Source organism: Aethalodelphis obliquidens, unplaced genomic scaffold, assembly GCF_003676395.1.
Source record: "Aethalodelphis obliquidens isolate GAN/ISIS:26980383/991018 unplaced genomic scaffold, ASM367639v1 scaffold35, whole genome shotgun sequence".
NCBI lineage: Eukaryota > Metazoa > Chordata > Mammalia > Artiodactyla > Delphinidae > Aethalodelphis > Aethalodelphis obliquidens.
This window is the reverse complement of record NW_020837979.1, coordinates 434,044-455,795: the sequence shown is the minus strand read 5'-3', so window position 1 is coordinate 455,795 and position 21,752 is coordinate 434,044. Positions and strand designations below refer to the sequence as shown.

The window sequence follows — 21,752 nt, the reverse complement described above, 5'->3', positions numbered from 1 at the left end:
CTATTAATCGATGTCAAAAGCAGAATTGACGGGGGCCCTGGGATCTAGGTGCAGAGCAGGGGCTCTAGTGAAAGCAGTAGCTTTCTGCATTTTCACCGTCCATCTCAGTACTGACTTCGACAGAAGAAGGAAGGATGAAGAAGGCTTTTGGAAAATGTCAGCGTAACCACTATTAAAAGCAGAAGAGATTGCTTTTAACTGAAAACTAAAATACGTATACAGACATGGCAAAACATAGAAAGCCAGCAACATGAAGAATAAAAATATATATTTAGGGTAAGTAAGGGAGGCTTTCAAAATTACGAATAAATTCCGTATTGCCCTATGTTGATAAATTTGAAAATCTGGATGGAATGGACTGTTTTCTAGAAAAAGACAAACTTTCAGAATTGCCTCAAGAAATCTGCAATAGAAAATCATTAAAGTCTTATAGAAGCGTGAAAATTAATTTTAAAAATGACATTAATTCCAGATGTTTTGCAGGTGAATTGTTTTAACATTTCAAAGAGGAAATATTTAAAGCTATTTAAACTGGCCCAGAAGGTAGGAAAAAACATTCATTTTATACAGATAGCATGAACCCAGTACCAAAAATTGTCAAAGAAAGTAAGAATAAGAGGTTCAAAAGTTTAAAAGAAATATGAACAAATCAACACCAACCGTATGTTACGGGAACATTAATCCATGACCAACTAGGGTAGCATGCATTCCAGAAATACCAGGTTGGCTTTCTGGTAAAAAAGAAATATATATATAGTTTCCTGTATTTGCTGAGCAAAGGTGGAAAGCCATACACTCAATAAATGCCTAAAAATATTATTATTCAACTTAGATTCCTGATAAAACTTACTACAGTATGTTTAAAGGGCCATGAAGTCAGCAAAGTTACTGTGAAACACTGGACACGTGCCTGTTAAAAGTCCTGTGACACACGGGGGATGTTCAGGAATGCTGACGTTAGGAAGGCCTGGCACCTCCTGCAGCTCCATTTCATTTTTGCTCACTTGAACTTTATCTTCCCTGATTCAGAATCACAGACTAACCTCTTATTTGCAGAACAGAAACTGAGGCCTGGCAGGGGACGAAAATGGCCCACGTTGGCACGAGCAGACCAGGTCCCCAGACCCCGAGCCCAGGCGCTCCGTGGCTGCAGGCCTCACGTTCCGTGACGGGCTCGGAAGGCGCCACGAGGAAACCTGGGGTTACGTGGCTGGCCTCTCAGGAAGTCGTGATTTCCTTTTCCAAGCAGAGCCGACCACTTGTTTCTGTCTGAAGCCAGTGGCCTGTGTCCCTGAGCACTGCTGCCCGCAGAGGGCGCCATCCGAGTGCGGATGAGAGCGGGAAGCGGTGCAGGGACCCCGGCCCCCAGGCTGGACTCACGCGGCGGCCCTTGACCGGACGCCCTGCGGACCAGCGCGTGGGGCCGGTGGCAGGGGCTTCCATGTGACCGGAAGGGCTGCAGGGAGACGGTGACCCAGGGCCACGTGGGTGATTCAGACCCACGCTGAGCCTGGAGCAGGAGGGCGTGGCGCGGGGCCTGCCTCTTGCCGCTTTCCCAGCCTTGGAGCTGTGTTCCTCGTGGCGACGCCCGCCCACCTGCTTCATCTCCCAGAGGAAGCGCTCCCCCGCTCGGGTTGTGTGCCGTCTTCCAGGCGAACGTCTGTCTCTCCCGGGCTGTGAACTCCCCGCAGCCAGGGACCAGAGGCTTCACGTCTGTCCTCCCGGCACTGCTGGTGCACACGGGTGGGGCCGACCGTGTCCGCGGAGGAGGGAGTGGCGGGTAGGACGCACGGATGCGCACAGACTTCGCTGGGGCTGGCGAGGCCGGCGGGTTGGCGTGTCCACGTGGATTTCTGTCTTTGGTTAGACCGGGAGACGGGCCTGTTTCCTCCCGTTTCTCGGACCAGCAAGGCGTCCCTGGTGCACGGGAGGCAGCCCAGCCACGGGGTCCGCGGGCCCCGCTCAGGACGCCGGGGGCGGCGGGGCGGCGGGCGGTGGGATCCCCACCCACTCCAGGATGTCTGCGCACAGGGACTCCACGGCGTCCAGCCGCTCGATCTGCACCAGCTTGGTGAGCAGCTCCGGGATGCTGTAGCCGGCCGTGCTGATGCGGTCAAAGAGCTGCAGGCCGTCCGTCATGCCCCCGATCTCGTCCCGCTTGAGCCCGAAGCTCTCGGCCAGGTGGCGCCACGTCTTCACCACGGCCTTCTCCGAGTTGTACGTGGCGCTGAGCATCCGGCTGGTCTTCTCCAGGCAGTCGAACGGCAGCTCCGTGGGGCTGAGGCCTGCGCGACAAAGGGCCACAGTCAGAGATCGGCAGAAGCGCGGCACCTTCGAAAAGGCTTTCTAGACTCTTTTTTAAAACTGTAAAATAAAACACAAATGCAGAAAACCACACAGAATATATGCTTAAGGTGAACAACTCCCGGGACACTGCCAGCCACACGCGAAGCCCCTCCATTCCCCTGACCCAAGCAGCCCTCCAGGATGCCCTCTAGGACATGGTGGGCCATCACCAGCGCCTTTGATATGGGCCACTCTTACTCAGGTCCCTTTATGGGGACCACGGTCACCTTCATGAAAGGTGCTCCAAGGACAGCCTGGCGTGGGTGTCATCTGAGCCAAGTCACTGCCAAGTCAGTGGCCTAGCATTCCTCAGACCCCACTGTACGTCAAACTCGGCCAGAGGCACTTAAAAAAGAACGTGTTTGCACTTCTGGAAGATGCAGTAGACACGCTCTTCCCTCTTCCTCCTGGTAGCACAGCTGAAGACCTGGGACACACCCACAAGCACAGACAAAACGCCTGTCAAAAGCCTGCTCTCTCAGCAAGAAGAAAACACTCGGACAGTGACTGCCCTCTTACAGCCAGACACACAGAACAGCCCTGGTCCCACTCCCTCCAAGGCCAGCAAAGCTGAGTGGGAGCCTGGGCGTCCACCCCCAGGAGGCCGTAGCACCAGGTGTGTCGGCAGGGCCAGGTAGGGACAGGGGCTTGCTCCTCACCGGCTGGTAACAAGCCTCCCTGCGCCCGTGGTGTTGGTGGGGACCACTCGGAAGAGCAGGTGCCCACCCGCACCCCCACGGGTGTCAGCGAAGGCCGAGTGGGAACCCGCGCATCCACGGCCACCTGGCGGTGACAAGGGGTGCCCCTCCCCCGCCCAGGTGTGTCAGAGGAAGCCAGCTGCACAGAAGCTTCAAGTAAGACCCTGAGTCTCAGAACATCACATAAAACTGTTCAGGTTTCCATAGAAACTCACTCATCATGACCAAGCACCAGGAAGATCTCAAATGAGTGAAAAAAGACAATCAGTAAGTGCTGACACTGAGATAACAAGAGATGTTGGGGTATCTGACAGAGATTTTAGGGAAACCACGATAAACGTGCTTCAACAAGTAATTACAAACATACTGACACTTGAAACAGATGAGAAAAAATAGAAAGGTTAACAAAAGAAAGTATAAAGAACCAAACGGAGGCTTCCCTGGTGGCGCAGTGGTTGAGAGTCCGCCTGCCGATGCAGGGGACGCGGGTTCGTGCCCCGGTCCGGAAAGATCCCACATGCCGCAGAGCAGCTGGGCCCGTGAGCCATGGCCGCTGAGCCTGCGCGTCCGGAGCCTGTGCTCCGCAACGGGAGAGGCCACAATGGTGAGAGGCCCGCATACCGCAAAAAAAAAAAAAGAACCAAATGGAAATGTTAGAACTGAAAGATGTAATAACCAAGATTAAAAGCTCAGTAGATATGGCAGAATAAAGAGGAAAGAATTAGTGAACTGGATAGCGGAATAGAAATTAGCTACCTGAACAAGAGAGAGAAACTGAAAGACCCAAGAGCCAAACCCAGCCAGATGGCCAGAGAGGGTCCCCGGGAATAAGTGCCCCCTGGACCTCCACTTACCTTCCACGACGCCACACACATTGGCATACACGTCCAGTATTTTCTTTCTTCGACTCTGAATCTACGAAAAAAGGTGAGTATTAGTTTCAGAAAGCGAGAAAACGGCAGCAAAGCACCTAATTCTCCACCTCAGTGTTGGCGAGCAGCCGCCTTCCCGATTTCCCATCAGAAACGCTGAACCGCGGCCTGGCAGGAGCGGCTGTCAGATTTGCAGAAGGAAGCCTCTGCCCTGGGTCACCCAGCTCCGGCGCCCTCCTTGCTCACAGGGCCTTCCTGGGCTCCACTGGACATTCAGACTCAAAGACGACCAGAGGCCACATCTGGCCTCGGTCTGTATGGCAGGACGGACCTGGGGGCCCCAGCCTGCAGGGGGGGTCCTGCAGGCACGGAGCCGTTTGGCGCTCTCCAGAGCGGGCGGCTCGGGGTGCACACGTGGCCCTCGCAGCCACCATCTCTTGGGACGACCCCACAGGCCCCTCCAAGGGTCGCTGAGCTGGGCAGCCGGGGCACATCCTTGTCGGGAGGGACCCCGAGGCTGCACCTCGGCCCCCGCGGCACCCGGCCGTTCTCTGGGCGGCAGGCGTGTGTGTGCACGTGCGTGTGTGTCTTGTCTGGGTGGGTATATTCCAGTATGTTTACAAAGGATGTGCTGTTCCAAGCCATTTAAACTTTCTCCTCTTGGTTTGTTATTTTTTCTCTTCTTCTATAAAGCTGCACAGTAAGGGAACTAACTTTTCTGTCCTTAATGCCTCCTTTTGAACCCGCCTCCTGGCGGGGCTCGTGGGAGGAACCCCCGGACTCAGCAGCGCCTGCTCAGTGGAAGGCGGTGTGTTTGGGGGCTGGGCGTGGGCCTCACCCCGGCCGCCTTGGTGGCGGTGGACGGCTTCTCCCTGGCCAGGTGGACCAGCGACAGCAGGCACAGCTCTGAGGGGCCCTGCCCGTCGGGGGCCAGCTCCTCGTCGCTGTCCAGGCTCCGGTTCAGCAGCTGCTCCTCCTCCGATGAGGCGTCGTTTTCACTACGGAGACAGGGTTAGGGTTAAAGGTGCCCAGGCTGGCTGGCCTCACCCGCTGCCCCAGCAGTGGGGACTGTGGGCACCGGCAGCTGTCCCCGCTGTGCCGAGCGGCTCTGGGCACGGGCCTTGAGACGGAGAGACACCGCTCTGGGGCCTCCCCACCTCCTGGCCGTCCACACCCGAGTCTCCACCGAGCAGACGGGGTCCCGGGCCGGCGCCGCACCCCGCATACGCCTGGAGTTACTGGAAACAAAGCCGAACACAGCCTGCGCCCGGGGACCCCCTCCGACGGGGGCGGGGCGGGGGGCTTCGGGACCCCCCACGGGGGGCAGGGGGGCTCACGTCACCCCCCTGCCCCCGCCCAGGCCGCGGCCCTAGTCACGCTCTCGAAATCACTCCACGCAGACGAAGAACCACATTCTTCCTCATAGGCACCCTGCTCGCCTCCTGTGGTTTGGCTGAAGATCGATTTAAAAACAAAGAGCCCTGTGTCCTAGCAAGTGGGTCACGGAAGCGAAGCCCCGCCGCGGCGCCACGTGGAGGGGCAGGACACAGAGCCCGGCGCGGAGAGCAGGCGGGGGCGGCGGGGCGGCCTAGCGCCCCTTCCCGCTCGCACCCCCGAGGGCCCGCCCGCCCGCCACACCGTGGGCTGCTGTGCCCGACTCACCTCTTGGCCGACTTCGCCGGAGCTGCCGTCAGCTTCTCGAATTCGTCCTGCTCGGAGAACATCACCACGCTGTCTGTGGGGACGGGAGCAGGTCGGGGAGGCGTCAGCGTCCGGCCTCCCCGGAGGGGCGCGCGCGCCCGGCCCTCAGCCCACGCCCTCCCGGGCGCCCGGCCCAGGGGCTGCCCCCCACCTGGGGCCGCTTTCTTCTCCTCCTCCTGGCTCACGGGGGCTTCCGGGCTCTTCACGGGGGCGCTGGGGCAGCAGGCTGTGGGTACAGAGGGCGTGGGCGGCCGGCTCGCGTCGGGGGGAGCGGTTGGGGGGGGGCGGGCACGGGGCACGGGGGCGGCACCTGGGGCGGGAGGCCTGGCCTTCAGGATGTAGAACATGATGATGAGGACGAGGGCGACGGCCATGGTGAAGATGGTGGACATGGCGATGACCAGGGCCGTGGCCAGGTGTCCTTGGCCCAAGAGCTCTGCTGCGGTCGGGAGAGAAGGCCGTGACTCGGGGCTCGGGCCGCCCTGTGAGGCCGCGGCCCCGGTGAGCAGTGGCCCTGCCGCTGACCCTCCAGGGGACCCTCGGGATCCAAAACGCTGGCTTCGTCTGAGAACCAAGCGCTAAAAGTCCGCTCCGGCCGTCACGTCGGGACCGCCCGTCCGGCCCCCTTGCTGGCCAGCGGTGGCGGATGCCCCGGTTGCTCCCGGGTGTTTGCTCTCGGTTCTACTTCTTTGGGGACCCAGCAGGTGGGTGTGGAGAGAAGGGGGCCCACGAGCTAAACTGTCCTGAAGACAGTTCAATCCAAGATTTTTCCCAGCAAGAGCCGGGATGGAAGCGTCGCCTCCGAGGGCCGAGACTTGATGCCTGGTGGGGCTCCAGCTTCTCTTGCAGCCTCGGGCTCCGTGTGCCCAGGGCCCAGGCAGAGGCGTGCCCAGGCTGCCACGCACCTCCTCTGCTCGTCTCCCCAAAAAGGGAGACCGGTCCTAATTCTCTGAGGGAACCAAGCAGGACCCGCTCTCCCGAAGCAGGATCCAGGTACCCAGGCCCCCGGCCCCCGGCCCCCAGAGGGAGGCCGGCCCCTCTTTGTTAAAAGGCACTAGAGCCGGTAGCCAGGCGCTGCCCCTCGGGTGGGGTGCATCTGGGTGGTCCTCGTGTTTTCCTTTCCTCTGTGCCGGTGCCACCTCCGTCCTGGAGGAAGTGAGGTCCAGAACTTCAGCTAAGTTCCTGCCTCAGTGCTCCGTGTGAATGCAGGGGTCAGGTTGGTGGGCCGCGCGCCCTGGGATTCTGAGGCGTGGGCCCGGAACGTGCTTCCCAACCGGGCAGCACGGGAACAAGCCCCAGTCTTGCTCCGAGAGACACCAAGGCCAGGGTCCTGCAGCCCCCCAGCCTTGAGGACTTGGGGGTGAAGCACAGTTACTGGAAACAAGTATTAAAGTGTCGGATGGGCAGGTTCATTTGAAAGCCAGCAAGGCTCCCCTGAGTCAGGCCCAACCCCAGGGGGCTGGCCTCCCCTCCGGCTCCCTGCTGCGTACACCTGGGTCACCAGCGTGGTCCAAGGGGCCCCGGCACCTGTGGAGGGATTGGCTCCCCTCCTTGCAGAGAAAGTTGCTAACTTCCAGCAGCCAGGGCCTGAGCGCGACTGACACGCGAGGGGAGTGATCCGAGGTGGGGAAGGTCCCGTTCTGATGACCCTCCTGTCCCCCCTCACTCTCGGCCACCCCTTGGGGCTGGCACCCTCGCCGCCTTACCTTTGTGGACGAGCTGGGACGGGGACAGGGTGCTACTGCCGGGCGTGCGCGGGAAGCTGGCAGGGACTCCCGAGACAGCTCCCACACCTGTGGGGATGGCGGTGACAATGGGTCCCTCGAAAGGACCCGGCTGCCCCAGCCTTGGAGATGGAGCACAGGCTGCGGGCTGAGCGCCCCCGGCCCCATGGATCCAGAATTCTCATGAGGAAGGGGCTGGGCCGGGGCCCCTTCACCTCTTAGAGCTCATGACAACCCTACAGAGTGCCCGGACCTCGCCGGCGATGTTGCTCCCTACGTGGGACACACGGGTTCACAGCTGCTCAATCCGAGGGATTCAGACTCGGTCTCCACGAGCACCCGTGGGGAGGAGAGAAGCAGGTGTGTGCGCGCGTGTTTCGGGGGAGACACCTGAGGGATTCCTTCCATTGCATCGAACAGGGATGTTCTTGTAATACTTCTTCTAGTTATAAAACGAATACAGGCTCGTGATTTAACACCTGGAAAATATCAGAACCCAAGAAAGAAGGGAGAGGATCACCCACAGCCTCACGGTCTAAAGTTGACATTTTGATGTATTTCCCTCTAGAATCTTCCTCTGATAACGTTTTTGAAACAGTTGTGACCGAACGGCTTAAGAACAGAGATGAGGTTTCCTTCCCTCAAAACTGTGAAGCACAAACTTGGCTCCTTCGTGAACGGTGTCGCAGCGTCTGGTTCTGGGTCGGCTGAGTCGGCAGCGGTTTGTCCTGTTAAACCGCCCGGATGGTAGAACCTCCTTAGGTCTGACTGAGCTCTGTGATTCGTGAAGAGGATCGTGTTTTAATACGTTTCCTCCCGTCTGGCTTCTGTCTCTCCGGGTCCGGGGTCATTCGCGGCTCGGGTTTGCCTGAGTGAGGACAGGTGCGCGGGGCCCCCGTGTCCAGACGGCCGTCCTGGCCCTGCAGGACCTGGGCAGCTCTGGAGGTGGGCGGGTGGAGAGGGTGGAGGCTGGGCGGGACAGGCAGTGGGGGACTGGCCCCGAGTGACCGCACTTCTGTTTGTTTGGAGACCCTCGCGGGGGGGAGGGGGGAGGACACGGGGTCCCCGCAGCCCGACCGGGCCGCTGTCCCCCTGGGCGGCCTCCCTCGTCCGTAAAACACCGCCGGCTGCTCAGGTGTCCCAGGACCAGAGGTGCCTCCGCCGGAGATTTCGGCTCCTGCAGCCCAGGGCCTTCACCCCTATGAGCTGCCAACCTTTGCCCTTTGCCCTCTGCCCACGGCGGGGCAGCCCCTTCCCCACGCCAGGCTCGCGCCCGCGGTCCCCGCCACTGCCAACTGCTGGCCCTCGGGTGAGTCCTAGCTCTCCCGCTGAGAGGGGCGCGGGAGGCCGCAGTGGGTCTTCGCATCCTCTCCCAGGTGGGCTCCTGAGTGCGTCCAGGGCCTAGAGGGACGTCCCTCGGCCTTTCCCCCACCCACCAACGTCCGACACATCTCGTGACTGAAGCGAGATTTAACCGGCATTGATTTCGCCATCTCTCCTGGGGTGGGGGGCAGCGTCAAGCACCGCCCGATTTCCTTTCAAAAGCAAATAGGTTGCTGGGAACCAGGCCATCTGTCTAAGGGGCTTGAGGCAGCTGGAGCCGCATCTCAGGAAGACAAATCCCCGTGGGCTCTGCGTGTGGGTGTTTGTCGTCTCCGTCTGTTCCTGTCCCTCTCTGCTGGGCTTGCCCATGCGGCTGGTGACGGGCTTGGGGACACAGACGCGCCCAGGCCTGTGGTCTAGAGAGAGACAGCCAGAGCTGCTGGCAGCTGGACTTACGAGATGCCTCTGCCCCCCGACGGGAGGGGCTGGCACACAGTGACCACATCCCCTGCCCCGCAGGTGCCCCGTCCCCGCCAGGTAGCAGCTGGGCCTCTGCCCTGATTCATGACACCCCCAGGGGCCTCCAGCTGGTGTCACCTGCACAGCCCTGGGATCCTCGCTAATCTCCAGTGGATCAGACGGACTGTTCTGGGCACACTGAGGGGTGGGGAGGCTGCGTGGCCGGTGGGCATCTCTGTGGGCAGGCGCCCTCGGGACAGCGCCACCGGGACCCTGCACAGCCGAGTCTCTGAGTCCCCGTCCCAGGCTCTGCTCTGGTCCCACGAGGACTGACTCGGCACCAGCACCAGTATTTGGTGTCGAGAGGTTTCTGTCCATCCAGCACGTGCCTCCCGGGCTGGCTCCTGAGACGAGAATGTTCCTCAGGGCTGGGTGGTAGGCGGGTCCGTCCCTCCACCCACAAGGGAGCAAAGAGGCGGCGTTTTGTAACCGGGGTGAGGCGAGGCAGGAGACCCCAGAGGAGAGCAGGCGGGTCTGGGTCCGGGTCCGGGTCTGCGCGGCCCTCCGCTGGGTGGGGGTCGTGCTCTGGGGACTGAGCACCGAGCACGTGGCTTAATGTGGCCGCACCTCCACGCCGGGGTTGGGGGGCGCGGGCGACCGGAGTTTCTGCGGGCCTTGGTCTATTAATCCACAAGCTGTGGATACTCCGGCTTGTATCAGAGTCCGGCTGGGATCCTCCATGTAGGGCACAGTTTGGATTTTTAGGGACGATTTATGGACTCGTACGGCTTCACGGGGTGGCCCCGGTGCAGAGGCTGGGGCAGCGGCGGAGCACCAGGGCCTGGCTGCTCTCGGGGGACGCAGCTTGGACCCCACGGGAGCTGCGACAGGAGCAGGCGACGGGTGTGCGCCCTCCCGGCTGAGAAGCTCTGCCTTAAGAAACAGCTGGAATCCTGCCGCTGGGGCCAAGGCTTCACCTTCGCGCAGCAGCACTGCTGGGCAGAGAGCTGGCCCTGGACCGGGCGCTTCGGGCACCTTTGTCCCTACCATGCTGGACGGGGGTCGGGGCGTCCCCCTGACAGACGAGGAAACTGGGGCGCAAAGTCAAGGACCTTTCCAGGAGTGGAAACTCATCACAACGCTCCGCCGTGCAGAGAGGCCTCTTTCTTCAAGGGCGGGCACTGCGCGCAGGGAGGGGGCACACCCAGGGCTCGGCCTGCAGGACAGCTTCCCGCGGCCTGGCCTGGCTGGGCTGCTCCAGCACTGAGACGTGGGGCCTGTGTCACACGCTGCCCTGGGGTCCGTGCCATGCTCTTTGACGTGGTCTGTAGGGTCCACTGTCCAGCAACCTGGGGTGTCAAGGGGCTGGCTTCACGGGGGTCCAGCCCAGGCAATTACATCCAACCAAAGGCTGGAGGCAAGGGGCTCTGGGCTCCCGACCGGTGGGACCCAGGCATCCAGCCGGCGACTCCGGGGACCTGACCAACTCCTGGCTTTCCCGGGATGGGGCTGCTGGCAGCCCCATGAGTTGGTCACTGTCAGCCTTTCTGGCCCTGTCTGCTGACCCCTGAGCAGAAGCCCCAGATAAAAGGTCAGCGCAGAGGAAGGTGCAGACCCCAGAGGTGGAGCCCACCCTGGAGACCCCCTACCCAGCAGGCTCCACGCCCCACGTAAGCCCACAGAGCCTCTTGGCTGCATCTCCCCATTTCCCAGAGGGACAAACAGAGGTCAGGTGACTTTCAGGGTTGCACAGCAGGACTCCGGGTCCCCTGACTCTCAGCTTCCCTTCCTTGCTGGCCTCCTTCAGGGCTGGATCCTGCGAACCCACTGGGGGCCGCTCTTGAGATAAGCAGTTAATTACGGGCTGGGGGCCGGGGGTTACGCGCTCATTGTCGAAGTCTGCTGGATTCGGGGACTCTGCTATCTTTCCCCGTGTGATGGGTCTCGTGTTGGAGGAGAGGAGGGGCTGCTTCCCGGGCTGAGAGCTCTCCGGCTTCGGGGTGGCTAGTGGGGTCCCCCCCGGACGAGGACACGGGCCCCGTGAGCTTTCAGATGAAGGCCCGTGGGGAAGAGCTGCACAAATCCCAGGTTCCACAGCAAAGAGCTTTTTCTCAGTAGGTGGGGGAGTGTCTGCTGTCTTCCCAGACAGGACTTCATCCCAAAGCCCCCTGGGATTGACCCGTTTAGATTCCCCAGCAGAAGCCACAGAAGTGGCAGCCCAGGCCTCTGGCCCTCCTCTAATTTGTGAATTAATTAGCACCTGGCTGGGTGGGAAAGCTCAGCTTTAAAGCCGTGCAAACTGTCCTTGCCAGGTTCATCTACTTAAGGACTCTGGACGGGAGGGAACGCCCTCCCACTGCCCAAGGCATCTCCTCCAGCCGATCCCAAGGGCAGGAGCCCTCCTCCGCTTCCTCCTGGTGCTTTCAGGAGGCAGGCCCTTGTTCTAGTCTTCCTGACAAGATGTTGTGAGAAAGCGGGGTGGGCAGGGCCCCAGTGCAGACCCTCAAGCTCTCTGGAATGGGAGCGGGGTCGCACGCAGCCCAGGACCAGACCCCCACTTCCCTCCCGGAAGTCCTGTCGTCCATCCGTCCACCTGTCCCACCTTGTTTGTGTCTCTCCCGACCACAGACCTGAGAGGCCACACACCGCCTTCTCTGAAGCAGAGATTCCTGGCCCTTCCTCATAAATGGACACCCAAGAACGTCAAACCAAAATTAGAGCAGGAAAGAAGCAGCCCGAGGTGAGATTCTAAACTTGAGAGACTTTACGGCACGTGCGTTGTGATCAATCCTCATATTCCCTTGGCCTCGTCTGGTTTATAAAACACACGTGAGAACTCACAACTGCTGAGCCCTTTGCAGCGTTCAACAGAACACCTCGGCATTGTGGGTGTTTGCAAAGATCGTGAGAGATGGATGGTCCACGTTACAGACGAGAAAACTGACGCTCACAGAGGTCCTGCACTGGTGCTGACCTGCATCTGACTCGTGGTTCTGCCACTGCAACCCTGCCCCGCCCCATGGACCTGCAGCCTGCCGCCAGCGCGCAGATCATCTCTGTGCTCTCACGGTCACGAGCCAGGGTGGGAAGCTCCCGTGTAACGCGAGGTATCGGAGCTGAGCTGGGACCACTGCCGGGGCGCAGACACTCACATTCCTTGGTGTTGGGGGGCGCCAGCAGGCAGGAGTAGCAGACCATGCCGTAGATGTTCCGAGGCCTGTTCTCCAACATGTAGTAGCTGCGGGGCGGAGAGAAGACAAAGCAGACAGGTGAGCAGGCGTGAGCACGGAGCGTGCTGAGCACTCGGCATGCCCGCCACCAAAGCCGGACACAGGGGAGGGCGGGCAGGCCCGTCGGGCACAGCCTGCAGCCTGGCGGCGTTACGGGCAGGGGTGTCTAGGCGAGACCCTCCCCCACCCTGGCCCTCCTCCGTCTTACTGGCACACAGGCCCCTGCTGGGGAGGCTGTCTGAGCTGTGCCCCAGCCTGACAAGGCTCCTGGGCCCAGCGGGGTGATGAGCTGAAGGCCCAGTGAGAAGCAGGTTCTCAGGGTTTCTAGCATGTTCCTCCAGGAGCTGTCAGGGGCCTCCTCCTAACTGGGCCTGCATTCAACCCATCGCTGGTCTCTAGCACCTGCTGCGCCCCGTAATTTTCAGAAACGTTTTTCTCTTCGGGGCTCACTCGGCCTGTCCTGGGCGGGACGGGGGGGTGAGGACGCAGCTCAGCTGCTTCATTTCCCTCCACCCGAAGCTGGCTGTTCCCTTAGGGCCCCGCGGCCCTCTGTCTCTGTGTAAAGGTCAGACTGCCCACACTCTGGTCTACACTGTGACTTTCCCCAGTTCTGTTTTCTGTTTGCTCCTGTTCTTCAAGGGCTGATTAAGGTGAGGGGCCCAAGACAAGACTCAATTCATACGGGGCCTCTGGAATCTTCCTCCGAGTCGATGGGGTGTAGCTTCTCCCCAAGGACTTCCTCCGCTCGGGGCTCCTAGGCTAGCGGACGCTCCCTTGCCCTCCCCCCGTGCTGGCAGGCAGAAGCCACCACGAACTTCACCCCATCCTCCCTCCGTCCTAGGAGGCCCAGCAGGGAGTGGCCGCGGCCAGCGGGAGCTTGTCGTGGGGAAGCAGTGAAATCCAGCCTCTCTGCATGCTTTGTTCCCCGGCCTCCTGCACAGCCTTTCTCACAGGAAAGCCCGTGGACGGCTCCTTGTGCAGCCAGGGCCTGGCCTCCCACTGACACACAGCGCCTGCCAAACCACAGGCAGGGACACGGCCACACAGACCCCAGGATGCACTCGCAGGGCTGAGCTGGGTCGGAGCGGCCCGGGCGAGCCTCACCCACTGCTTCCTGCCCTGCAAAGTGGAATCATGGGAGGAGCCCATCCAGATCACGAACGTGCAGGTGACTCCGAGGTCGGACCTGAGCTCCACACCTGTCTCCATCCACGTGTTAGGTGTCCTGGTCTGGACACTAGGACCGCCTCGAATTCCACACACCCCTCCTCCATCTCCCCTCCACCTCCTGCAGCCACATCCCAGCAAGAGGCATCACCGCCCTCACGGCTGGCTGGGCAGGCATCCCACACGACCCGGTCTGCAGCTCCGTCACCAGGATCTTCCAGCTGCTCTAAAGGTTTCCTCTGCCTCTGCTCCCGCCCGCTCCCACGACTCCCCTGCCTGGTCCCGGCTCTGTCTCTTCCCCAAGCGGCCGGGTTCCTTGTTCTGGACGCAGCCCGACAGCACCCTACGCGACCGCGAAGTCCGCAGGGGACCTGCAGCGGCACCAAGTGAAGACTTGCCATCCCTGCCCCCTGCCCATCCCCACAGCCTTGCCTGCACCTTCCGCTTGGCCACAGGGACCACAGCCCCACGGCCCCTTGTACTTTGTCTTGAGCATCTGCCTCAGACAGCCCCGTCCTCTTCTTGGCCCCCGTCCCCCGCCACTAAGGAGGGTCCTTCCTGGACCCCTAGACGACTGGGCATACCTGCCCTCACCGATTTTCCACTGCAAAGGGAGGAACAAAGTCCTCCTCTTTGTCTCACTACTACCCACCTGTTGGGCTCTCAAGTCAGAGGTTTACGAAAGTAAGTACAGGGGCTGCTACGCTAGGCTGTGCCTGTCAGATCCGATTCTCACATCCGGAAGCTCTCAAAGGAAGCTGAGGTTTTGCATAGAGCATTATTTTCTTCCCGAGGTGAGCAAGGCCAGGTGTGCAAGCTTTTCCTCGGCACAGCTGTAGTTAATCCTCGAAACTGCGTTTCTCTCGTGAATTATGTGTCTGCACCAATAGAAACCAGTCAAGGCAAAGACCTAGGAAGTGTATGTTACGAAGGACTGATTCCAGCCACCTAAGGTCAAGGTCCTACTGAAGTTCTCTTGTTTGGGCAGTGTCTGCGCAAAGTCCTCAGCAATGCTTGTGTCACTGGTGGGAAAACCTCAATTCTACTTCTTCCGATATGTTCGTTTTGGTGGGCACAGGGCAACACAATAACCTCCACAACTAAATGAAAGGCTGGCAGCTATAGAACTTTTTTTTTTTTTTTTTTTTTTTTTGCAGTACACGGGCCTCTCACCGCTGTGGCCTCTCCCATTGTGGAGCACAGGCTCCGGACGCGCAGGCTCCGGACGCGCAGGCTCAGCGGCCATGGCTCACGGGCCCAGCCGCTCCGTGGCATGTGGTATCTTCCCGGACCGGGGCACGAACCCTTGTCCCCTGCATCGGCAGGCAGACTCCCAACCACTGCGCCACCAGGGAAGCCCGAGAACTTTTATTCTTATCAATCAAACTTTCTAAAGGAACAGCCTACTATCCTCCCTGGGTGTAGCTACCTGTTTCTTTGCACATTGAGAAATAATGTTCCCCTGCTTCCTGTACCCGTTTGACAAATAGTTTGGATCGTACTCTGTGTCCGGGAGGGGGATGCGGGCCTATCAGGCAGATACGTGGCCATGCAGGTCTGCAGCTCAGGAGGCGGGTCTGAACCGAAGGCCGAAAGCTGCAGAGACTCGGGGTGGGGATGGTCACCAGCAGGGGGATGGCGGAGGAAATAGATGCTTCCCAGCATACATTTGAACTAAGGTTAATTTCTGCGAGCTTAAAATATCTCCCTCATCTTAAAGAGTTTTTCACTTTCAATCTGTCTCTAACTTGAAGGGTCTTTGTGCACTTCCCCTTTTTTATAGACTAACGTCCACTGCTCTTGTTTGCACACAGTCTTCTTATTTTCTGTTTCCTCTTAATTCAATACAGTGATTCCAGGTGGGAGGGGCGGGCGGATAACAAGTGACAAGCCGGCTGCGAAATATTGTTCACACTGCTGCTGCTATGACCACCGCCATCATCACCTCCATCATCACCATGACCACTGCCATCATCAGCGTGTCCATCAACATCACCTGCGTCACCGCCACGACCACTGCCATCACCTCCATCATCACTTCTATCACCTTCGTCATTACCATGACCACCGCCATCATCACTGTGTCCGTCAACACCACCTCCATCACCACCATGACCACCACCCTGACCTCCATCACTTCTATCACCTCCTTCATCACCTGCATCACCACCACCTGCATCACCACCATGACCTCTACCATTGTCATCACCACCAGTGGCCTTCACCACTGCTCTCAGTCTCTATCTGCAGCCCTTGTGAGCACAGGTTGTGTGACCACCAGAGGGAGGTAGTCACTGGGTGTCAGGGTTGTACTTTCCTTCTCCCAAGGGGAACTTACCACTGTCTTGTCTAAGAAGGAAGACTGTCTTTTAGGCTAATTGTGCTTTCACTTTGCTTTTTTGGGAAGACTTTTGACACATAACAGAATTGTGGTGGAATTACAGGCACCATATGTCTCAAATATTTCTATTAGTAGCTTTTTACACTAAGTTTTTTCCAGAATACTAAAAATACCAAAAATAATACATTGGTATGGAATCTTGGTTTTCTTTCCTCCAGAGCATTCCACATGTGTTGTCTCATTGAAAGTATTCAACAGATCTCCTTGATTTGAGAGCTCAGAGGTGCTATGATGACGATGTCCACTTAGGGACACACACGCGGAGCCTGGGTGGGCGGCCCATCCCGGGGAAGGTGGAGGGAGGGACCCCGACCCTGGACATGTGCGCCCTGCTGATCCGCAGGCTTGGCTGCCTGCCGTGGGACCCGGGGCGGCAGAGGAGGTGGGGCGGGGGGGCCCTGAGCTCACCCGGGCAGGCAGGGCCCACACTCGGCGTCGTGCTCCGTGTCCCCCGGCGTCAGCACCGTGGCCCGGAAGAAGCCCTCGCAGTCCTTGTGGCGCCGGCAGATCTGGTAGCCGCCCTTGGAGAACTTCTCCGCGGGGCAGGGGACGCAGCCGTAGTCCTCGTCTCTGGTGCCGTAGCCGCAGGACTGGCCGGGGACGGGGACACAGGTGAGTCAGCGGCCGCGCCCGCCATGACCCGATGTTGGTCCCTCTGAGCCCTCCTGCCCCGCGGCGCCCGGCCCCACGCTGCCGCTCCCGCCGGGTCCCGGATAAACTCAAGCCGGTGGAGCTGCAGGCCTGGGCGCCCGACTCTCGGGGCTGCGCGAGGACCCCAAATACCGCAGCCGCGTTGGGGCTCCCGGACCCGAGATCACGGCGTGGAGCTCGTCCGGAGTAAGCGAGGCCGCGTCCAGGCCGCCAGCCACGCGGGGCAGGACGCCGCCCCTTCCCCCGCGCCTGCGCTTCTTACACTTCCGGGGCGGGCGTGGCTTGGGGTCTTACCAGGTAGGGCTCCTCCCCCGGCCCGCACGGGGGACACTCGTGGCACAGGCCCGCGGTCTGGTTGTAGAACTCGTTCTCGCCGCAGGTGGCGTCCTCCGCTCCGGCCCAGCATGCCAGGGACGCCTGCCTCGAGGAAGGGTCTCCTTTGGCCTCCACGCGCCCTGGGAGACGCCCCCCAACTCGGGGTCGGCTTCCGGAGGTTGTGGCGGAAGGACCTGGCGGGGCCCTGCGGCCCCCGGCGCTGATTTGGCGACTTCGGTAATGACCAGGCAGCCCCCGCCCTGCTGTCGTAGGCTCCATCCCAAACGCTCCACCCCAGGAGCTCCCCCGACTCCCCTCCCCACGGCCCTCGACTCCTGGGGAGCCCGGGGGCTTCGCTTCCCCCGCTCCGTGGCCGCAGGAGCGCAGAGCATGCGGCTGGCGAGGGAGCTCCGAGCAGCGGCCACCTCGGGCCCGGGGCCAGTCGGGGCTTTGCTGGCGCCTTGGAGAGCGCAGTGAAGGGGGTGTGTGATCGCCTGTGTCGCTGCCACACAAACAGGCCGAGAAGGACACGGCTGGTGAAGGGCACGGCCGGGTGGAGCTCCCACTGGAACCTACCCAGGTGCCCTGGCCACTTACCACCAGGATGGGCAGCCAGGCCATCCGTGTGCCGCCTCTCCTGTGGGCCATTCTCTCCCGAGGGGTCACCTGAAAGACACACTTCATCTGTGCGGGGGCTGCAGGCGAGGGCTGCTCCGGGACCCCGGCCCCGCCCAGCCCCACCTTCACTGCCCCCGGGAATGAGGGCCTCCTGGCAGGCACAGCAGGAATGAATACGCCCTAAAAGAAAAGGCAGGTTTTAAGCTGAGCCCCAGGCCCCTTGGACGGCCTCCACCCACGGACCCCGTAGCATCGTGCCCTCCCGGGGAAAGAGCTCCAGAGACGAAGGACCAGAGCCCACTGAGGGCCGATGCACAAGCCCAGGGTAATGGCCACTCTCCTGCTCGGAGGGTCTGAAGAAGCAGGTCCCGATCCCCCAGCCGCGGGGGCGCCCTGAGAGAGGTCAGAACCCAGACCACCCATTGCCCCCGCCTCCTGTCACCCCTACCCGATGTGAGCTTCCTCCCTGGCACCCGTTGGAGCCATTCAGAGCACACTTGGGTCCAACCCTGTAGTTTTACTGTTGAGACAGCTGAGGCCCAGATAGGTCAGGGGCTGGCCCAAGGCCACACGGCTGCCACACGGACGGGGCGACCGCAGCCCGCTTCACCAACCAAACCCTGCCGTCATTGTCACTTCTCCTTTTTCAGGATCAGAGGCCTGTGTTTCCGACGCACAGCGATTTTACCTGGGAGCCTGGTGCACGGAGCGATGCTGGGCTCACCCGGTGTTCCTCGTTCCCCAGCAGCCACATTCGGGCCACTGCTGTCTCGCCTGGACACGGGGTTTGAATTCGTGACAAAAGAACACACCCCGTTCTGACGCTGGCCTGTGGGAGGAGCTTCCAGAATCAACCACCGACTCAGACCAGAGGTCAGCTCATCTCGGGAAGCCCCCAAGGTCACCCCCACCCCTAGTCCCCTTGGCGACCGCCGTCGGTCACGGAAACCCACAGTCCCCACCCACGCAGAGACGGAGCAGGTGCCTCGAGCCATAGCCCTGACGCAGGGACCCGCTCCTGCTCCGGGGACCTCGTGTGTACAGATCAGGTTCCTCAGGGCCCCGGGAGAAAAGCTGCCACGAGATCACTGTTGGAGAAAGTTGGGGGTCGGGTAAGGGCGGGGGCAGCCGGCGTTGTGAGACGGGCCTTCTTTTCTAAACCGCCAGGACTCTGCTCAGTGAGACTTTTGGGGGAAATGCACTTTCGGGAGAGGCACCCAACACACACACACGTGGCCAGCGGCCGGGCCGGGGCCTGTCCCGGGAACTCTGCGTCCAGCCGCCTCCCACCCTGGCAGGCCGTCCGAGCGGCCCCGTCGGCCTCCTGACCCCATGCTCCCCACGCGAAGGGGGTCGGGGAGGTCCAGGTGGGGCCGTGGGAGTCGGTGGGTGTTCATCACTCTCACGAACGCCATCCTTTGGGCCACCGGCCCAGGGGGTGCAGGGCAGGCTCGGCTTCCCCAGAGGCGGCTCCGGCTGGTTTGTACAGCTCCCCACACACGTGGGAGCAGTTCTGCAGCAACAGCCTCTGGCCTTTCAACAAAGACTTCTCGGCAGGGAGGGAGGGGGGAGGGGTGACCGCAGATTGAGGGAGGTTATGGGGAGCGACCCCTTTCCACGAATTAGGGGTGGACCTGTGAGCTGTGAGACCAGGAGGAGAGGCAGGACGGTTTGGGGAGGATGCCCCGCCGACCCCAGGGAGAGATACGGGGAGGCAGGCAGGGCCCTGGGGCTGAGGTCCTTCCGGATCGCTCCCCTACTGGCCTCTCACCCCAGTAACATCGGGTGGCTCTGGGGAGGGGAGGTTTTCTGAAATCTACTGAAGCGACGCAGAGTGCCTTCCCCACGTTCCCACACAGTCCTGCGCTCAGAGCTACGTTTACGGCTGCAAACGCCAAGTGACGCGGCTAGATTAAAGCCCCAGCCACCTGGTGCTGAACTCCTGGATGTTCTCCTTCCAGCAAAGAGCAAGCTGGGGCCGGTAGGGAGGCGAGGGGACCGGGTCTGCTCCCGCCATGGGGGAGGGAAGGTGCAAACAAAGGCCGGAACTTAGGAACCGGCCCCTGGGTCAGCCGGCCTGGGTCGGGATGGTGGGTTTCCCTTGCTGGCAGCCCTGGGGCCCTTCCAAGGACAAGGCCAAGGGTTTCTCACTTAACTGACTTCTAAATATAGCTGCACCTGGGAGGGCTTCCCTGTAAACCCGAGAAGGGCCGGGCCGCAGCTCAAGGCTGTCCAGGCTCCTGGATGAGCAAACCCTCGAATGGACGCAGAAAGTGAAGCAGAGCCTGTGGCTTTGGCTGCATTTCCATCATCAACCCCAACTGCCCGAGAAGGAAGGGGGTCAGGAAGGGAGGCAAGGGCAGTGTCTGGGAGCTGTTGGAGCCAAGTGGCTCCCCGTCGTGACCCCCGGTTGTTTTCATATGTTTGTCATATGTCCAGGGTCTCAGACCACAACTGCTGTCACAGCCTGAGGGAGGGGCCCCGCCATGGGTGCCACGGGGCCCAGGCCGCATGGTGGGAACAGTGCAAGAAAGGCCGACAGAAACTCATCACTGGAGGCGTGCCGAGGACTTCACACATGCATGCACACACACAGGTACACACACACACAAGTGCATGCGCACACACGTGCACACACACACTTGCACAGGCACGCTCACACGTTCACAGGTATATGCACGCACTTTGAACCTCAACTTAATGTTAGTAATGACTGTTGCTGGGTGGCAGAAGTAGAATTTTTTTGTTGCTTTGTTCTTCATACTTCTATACTGCTCGATTATTCTTTTTCCTGTGGACATAGGCTGTCTTGAAAAAACAGTTATTCTAAACCATACTCTAAAGCAATGGCGTTGATAGTCACACACACGCGAAATATTTGGGATTTTGCTTTCCAGTTAATGGGAGAACAGGGCTACCGTGAGGCCAGTTTTCCCATCCTACAAAGTGTTGTGTTGGTAGAGGCCTGTGTCCCGTCCGTCAGAGCATCGCCTGGCGCGTCCAGTTGCCCACCGTGACCACCATCCTGCTGCCGTGCTCCTAGGAACCAGCCTCAGAACCAGTGCCTGACTCACTTTACTCTTTTTCCTAACAATTGTGATGACATCCCTACTCTTGCCCATAAACAAGAATCATTTGAGGTTGGAGGACTGGTTCGGGGCTGCGGGAAATAATCTTGCCAACTGGAGAGCCCACATAAGCGACATCCACTCCCGCCAGCCCTGAATGCCACACGGGAAGCATGTTCTCATTTCTTCCCTAACTCCGGAGTGGCTCAGCGGAAACAGTGCCGGACACAGCCTGTGATTTCTCATGGGCTAGGTCTTCATGCTGCCTTAGAGGCAGATGGGGCTGGAAATGACCTTCAGGATGACACGCCCCTTCCACATTAAAGGCCTGTGAGCTGACTGAGGCTAGTCCCCTCACGTCCTGAGGTTTCTGAAGACTCTGGTGTGTCTGGGAGCAGCTGGAACTCCTGCCTCTGGAACTGTGGGTGCAGCGAGCGGGACAAATCCATCGTCGATGCTCACGGTCACAGGCTCCGCCGCGGCCACGGTGCCCTGGCGACTTCCAGCCACAGGACGGTGCCTCCTGGCTGGGGAGCTGCTGCCACGGGTGCAGTAGAGCTGACAACAGCCTCTAAGACCGAGTTTATTGACAAGGGCTGAAGCCAGTGAGCAGGTGGGCAGCCAGGGCTGGTCAGTCGGGGGGTGCGAGGGACCTTCATTCTTTCACGTTCCAACGTAAGGTGCCTGCGGGTGGGACAGGGAGACCTCGGGGTCCCCGGGCTCTGGCTCCCTGCCTGACGCCTGCCGGACGCTCTCCCCTTAGCTCTGCCTGAGCTTCCCCTCGGCTCTAAGTTCCTCCGTCACCTACTTCTCTTCTTCCCCAAGAGACTCCCTGAACTGGAGATCTGCGTGCAAGATGCTTACCGGGAGGTGGGCTTGAGAAGTGGGGCTGTGATGCAGTCCCAGCAGAGACCTCAGATTGGCTGGGGTGGGCCCACCGAGTTGCCCTGGATGGGAGCAAGGGCACCATGACGGGCTGTGGCTCGGGCAAGGCAGCTTTCTCCACCCAAGGGCAGTGGCCAGGTTGGGGGACTCAGCTGCTAGCCACCCGCCATCCATCCTCCCAGCATCTGGGAGGCACACCCCAGGCTCTACTCCACCCGCACTTCTCGTGCTTCTTCCCCAGGCTGAGAACTACCTACCCTGGGGGTTCCCAGCGTCCTGAGAGGCTCTTCCTCC

At 60.4% G+C, this 21,752-nt stretch overlaps 1 protein-coding gene across 1 annotated transcript; it reads right to left on the bottom strand.

Annotated features, from left to right (window-relative positions):
* Positions 1-277: 277 nt before the first annotated feature.
* On the bottom strand, positions 278-17,244 carry EDAR (ectodysplasin A receptor). The gene is made up of 10 exons (XM_027128665.1): positions 16,867-17,244; positions 16,330-16,511; positions 12,276-12,361; positions 7,324-7,410; positions 5,928-6,056; positions 5,769-5,843; positions 5,579-5,651; positions 4,755-4,914; positions 3,899-3,959; positions 278-2,285 (listed from the first exon to the last, which is right to left on the bottom strand). The coding sequence occupies exons 1-10, from the start codon at positions 17,164-17,166 to the stop codon at positions 1,963-1,965; spliced, it is 1,476 nt and encodes a 491-aa protein (XP_026984466.1). The 5' UTR covers positions 17,167-17,244; the 3' UTR covers positions 278-1,962.
* Positions 17,245-21,752: the final 4,508 nt, after the last annotated feature.